The sequence below is a fragment of the Frankliniella occidentalis genome, unplaced genomic scaffold (genome assembly GCF_000697945.3).
Source record: "Frankliniella occidentalis isolate FOCC.00 unplaced genomic scaffold, Focc_3.1 Scaffold60, whole genome shotgun sequence".
NCBI classification, from domain to species: Eukaryota; Metazoa; Arthropoda; class Insecta; order Thysanoptera; family Thripidae; genus Frankliniella; species Frankliniella occidentalis.
The window spans coordinates 942,990-947,223 of NW_026267190.1; the positions used below are offsets into that span (position 1 = coordinate 942,990).

Below are 4,234 nucleotides of genomic sequence, written 5' to 3' on the forward strand. Positions count from 1 at the left end.
AAAAAAAAAACAAAGATTAGATAATTGATAATTTAGATATCAAAACCAGATCTTGACACAGAGCTTTGCTCATCACTCATTTGAATTTCAACCACTTACCTACATAATCTTCAACACATTCACCATTTAACACCTGCAATTTCTGAGCTCCTGCCTCAAGAATAGGATCCATAGGTTTAACTTGAATAACCAATTTACTAGCTTGGTCTCCTGGACTTGATATGGTTGTTTCATAGTTCTGCAAATTTTTGTAATGTTTCAGAGTTGAAATTACAGTCTTTTTAATGAAAAGGGATGAAAGTGAAAACTATGGGTCTGTTAAACTACACACCTGAAGAGGGAAAGGAGTCTTGTTTCCATGGAAGAGAGCAATTCTGCCCAAATTTTGCCTGAACTCAGATTTCACTCCAATTTGAACAAGATCATTTTCAAATAGGACTCCATTATTTTTACAAACAAACCTGGAAAATAAAAATAGCACATGAAAGCCATTAAATTTAATTAATAAGGGCTTAAGGATTTTAAATCAAGTAAAGACAGATTAGACTAATTTCTTTTTTAAAGGGACAACACCTACTTCTTGGGATTGTAAGACTGTGCAGCAGCAAAGCTATTATTCTGCTGAGTTTGCTGTTGGCCTCCATACATGTCTCCCAAGACATCCACAAGCATACCAGTGTTACTTGGGGCAGTTGGCTGACTTGAAGGGGGGGTGGAGAGCCCAAGAAGATCGGCAGATGCATTGGCAGAAACTGCTGAAGGTTTTGAGTGAGAAACAGCTTCAGTGTGGTTCCCAGTAGGGGCTGGATTTGGACTACGGCCCTCCCGAATTTCATTTTCTGGCACACGACCAGGCTTTTTCTTTTTTAACACAGCAAGAATTGATGACTCCCGCTCTGGGAATGCAGGCATTTCTTCCAAAACTGTTGCCTGGTTAAAGACCAAAGTAAATTAAAGAGAGTATCCAAAAAACAAGATGGACCAAAAGAATCATGTCAATACATACAAGGACGTCAGTGGAAGCAATGACACTGAGTTGAAGATATTCTGAGGCTCTCTGTTGGAGTTCGGCATCAGCACTACGAAGGTTGCTGTGCTGTTTAAATACCTCTTGAATGTTGTGTTTAATTTCAGGAAACAGATTAACAAATTTTACATAAGTTGAGAGTAAAAGAGCTCGTGTCATTGGAGAGCAAAGATGATACTAGAAATTCAAAAAGACACAAACATTAGGCTAGCTAACAGGAAAATCAAATAAGTGGGGATGATAGAATTGCCAAAGTACCTTGGAATGTAACAATTGAAACTGGACAAGGGGTGAGGAACGTTGATCACCAGCAATTAGGTTACCAAATTCACCCAAGATGTAACCACCTACTTTAACCATGTTTTCATGGCATGCAGGAGCTTGAAGAGCCTGAAAAACATGGAGATGGATGGTAAAACTTGTAAAAATAATTGAACAGAATTGAAGGAGATAAAAAATACAAACTATACCTCAAAAACTGTTTTTGCAGCATATCCCTGAACATCATCCCGATTGATGACAATCTGAATGACTCGATACCACACTTCTTCTGAAACATAGTCTCCAGCTATTCTGATCAAATTAAGAATAACATCTACATACCAAGTGTAATCAGTGGCATACTTTTCAGCAAGGATAGCCACTTTTAAGACCTGTAAGAAAGTAGCAAAAATGTTACATTGGCAAACAATATTGAAAGGTCCTCAGAAGATAGCAATAACATACCATTTCCTCTCTTATAGAATAGTCCGCAGTTTCCAGGTAGTTCAGCATTTCTTGAACAATTTCTTCAGCATTGGTCTTATCACACATGGCATAAAGGAGATCAACGGCTTGCTGACGAACAGAAACATCTTTCTCCATCTGAGAACATAGGAAAGATACTTTTCTTTAGTCATCACCAGCATTTTGAAACCACTCATGATAAAAATTAACAAAGCATGACAGAACCTTCATTGAAAGGATGACAACTTCTTGATGTTTCTTCACAGCCTCATGGGAGAATTCGGAAGTGGCAAGTAAACACATTGATTCCAAAGCAAGATATCTCAAATTTGTTTCACGATTGGACAGGAACTGCCCAAGTTGGTTGCACGCCCGCACAAGAAGATTTGGCTCACTGAAAATTAAAAGACAGTTATAATATACCTCTGATGAATAGTAAACCCAGTTTCATTTGTTGAAAAATTACTTGCCTGTCATTATGAATGATCAAACTTATAGCCTCAAAGAGAACAGCATTTTTGGCATTGGAATGCTGAACTTTCTTTGATTTTGGTGCTTCTTGAGCCTTATTTAGGATAGTTTCAAGGCATTCATTCAGTCTGCCACGAACACCAGGATCATCTAAAACAATTAAAAAATGAGTTTTAAGTTCAATGAAGGAACTTATGCAAGTAATACAATTAAATTACAGCACTTTACCTGGTGGTGAGTAATTTTGCAACAGTCTCAACAGCTTGACAGAAAGCCATGGAGCAGGAACAAAGTAATAAGTGTAATCTTGAAGATCTGTATAACTGGCAGTTACAATCTGAAGAATGGAATAGGTTGGAATCACACTATTAATAGAGAACAGATTTCAACAACTATTTAAAAAACAGGAAATTGGTCCTGATAAACCTACTCGACTAAGTCTAGAAACAGCAAGACTAATGCAGCCTTTGTACTCTTCTGGATTCTTCTTCACAAGGGCATCAATAAGAGAAGTGGCAGCAGTCACCACACCCATATGCTGATCATTCAGTAGATGGATGATGCGCGATGTCCATTCTCCACTAGGTATCATTTCTTGAGAAGTGCGAAATAGTCGCAACAGGCAAAGTGCAGCTGACTGCTTCACAACATCCATAGTGTCCCTGAAAGGAAACGCAAAGTAAGTTGGCAGGGTACAAAAACAATTGGTCTTGTATTTATTACAATTATTGATTACTCACCCAGATACAAGCAGCTTGGGGATATCATAACCAAAGGCTTCTGCCATTTCTTTGCTACCAATGTTAGCAATGCACTGCATAGCTAGGTTCAAATGGATAGGGTTGCGAGATTGCAGATCATTTTTGATGCTTTGAATAATTAGTTTGATTAAATCACTATTGGTGTTGACCAACACCGATATAAACAAATAACCCTAAAAATAAAGACTTGTACAGAAACCTCGCACATAAAAGCTCAGTTACAGAAATACAGTGAATTCAATGAAAAAATATTAATTAAAAAGAGAAAATAAGTATAAAGGTAACACTCGGGATTATGATGATTCTGCAGTACAGGTTGTTTAAAATTCACCACAACTTTAACAATAACAACATACAGACACAAAATTCATACAGTATGAATGTGTGTATTTATGAACTAATGAGTAATATCATACATGTGAAAATCATTCACCTTGGAGCTAAATGGATCCAATTTCAAGATCAGTGTTGTTTACCTTGCTGTAAATGATGTGCCAGCCTGTACAACCACAAAACTTGAAGTTTATGACTAAGCAAAATTAGAAATTTTGTAGATAAACTGGCACAAATGAAACAATGACAACATACTAATCTTAACTTTTGTTTTGAATGATCTGTGTGAAGACTATTTAAAGTGAAACACAACATTGAATCAATTCACTAAAACTGGTCTGCTAACAAGTCACATATTTCTTGGGAAACTGTTTCCTTGCTCGACCGTACTGTAAGACGATACATCTGAAACAAACAAAAGAGTCAGCAAGACTCTGGCAGTGGAAAAAAAGGTAACTTTAAATTCAAATAATGTTTTACCTGAGCCTGCTTGTTAGGTTCAAGACGTAAAAGGCAACCAATTTGAGACGATCTTGCGTGAATAATTCCAGCACAGACAAAATTGTCTGGATTAGGGTCTATTCCATCCAGCAACTGCATGCCGAAGCCCATCACTTTGGTTCTGGCAGCTGCCAAATCCATGGGTGGTGAAGCTTTGAATATCTTCTGAGCGCGCTGCTTCTCACTGTCAAAAGTAAGTTAGTGTAAAAATGAATTCAAAAAAAGAGGGAAAAAAGGAGTTAAAAGACAAGGTTTTACCCTCCAAGATTTTTCCACCGAGCAAAGAATGATTCTCCATTCATTTCTGTAGGCTCAAAGAACTTGTTTATAGTAAGAGGAAGCTTCACATTGATCTTCTGAGGAACATTATTGTAAATGAAAGATATGTTCATACTAGGAGAATCTAAGAAAAAAA

General features: G+C 37.1%; 2 protein-coding genes across 2 annotated transcripts; both read right to left on the reverse strand.

Moving 5' to 3' along the window:
- Positions 1-76: 76 nt before the first annotated feature.
- Positions 77-3,152, reverse strand: LOC127749505 (AP-2 complex subunit alpha-like). Its single transcript, XM_052267865.1, has 12 exons — positions 2,965-3,152; positions 2,655-2,886; positions 2,453-2,561; positions 2,224-2,374; positions 1,979-2,147; positions 1,754-1,891; positions 1,498-1,680; positions 1,286-1,417; positions 1,007-1,204; positions 578-930; positions 332-461; positions 77-238 (listed from the first exon to the last, which is right to left on the reverse strand). The coding sequence occupies exons 1-12, from the start codon at positions 3,042-3,044 to the stop codon at positions 77-79; spliced, it is 2,037 nt and encodes a 678-aa protein (XP_052123825.1). The 5' UTR covers positions 3,045-3,152.
- A 15-nt stretch (positions 3,153-3,167) lies between these two features.
- Positions 3,168-4,220, reverse strand: LOC127749506 (AP-2 complex subunit alpha-like). Its single transcript, XM_052267872.1, has 3 exons — positions 4,078-4,220; positions 3,799-4,003; positions 3,168-3,723 (listed from the first exon to the last, which is right to left on the reverse strand). Exons 1-3 carry the CDS (start codon positions 4,209-4,211, stop codon positions 3,646-3,648), a joined length of 417 nt encoding a protein of 138 aa, XP_052123832.1. The 5' UTR covers positions 4,212-4,220; the 3' UTR covers positions 3,168-3,645.
- Positions 4,221-4,234: the final 14 nt, after the last annotated feature.

Coding starts and splice junctions, on each gene's coding strand:
- LOC127749505 (XM_052267865.1), bottom strand. CDS start 3,044: ATGCAGTGCATTGCTAACATTGGTAGCAAAGAAATGGCAGAAGCCTTT. Junction 1,681..1,753: donor ATTCTATAAGAGAGGAAATG/GTATGTTATTGC, acceptor ACTTTCTTACAG/GTCTTAAAAGTGGCTATCCT. Junction 462..577: donor CAGTCTTACAATCCCAAGAA/GTAGGTGTTGTC, acceptor TTTATTTTCCAG/GTTTGTTTGTAAAAATAATG.
- LOC127749506 (XM_052267872.1), bottom strand. CDS start 4,211: ATGAACATATCTTTCATTTACAATAATGTTCCTCAGAAGATCAATGTG. Junction 4,004..4,077: donor CGGTGGAAAAATCTTGGAGG/GTAAAACCTTGT, acceptor TACTTTTGACAG/TGAGAAGCAGCGCGCTCAGA. Junction 3,724..3,798: donor AACCTAACAAGCAGGCTCAG/GTAAAACATTAT, acceptor TGTTTGTTTCAG/ATGTATCGTCTTACAGTACG.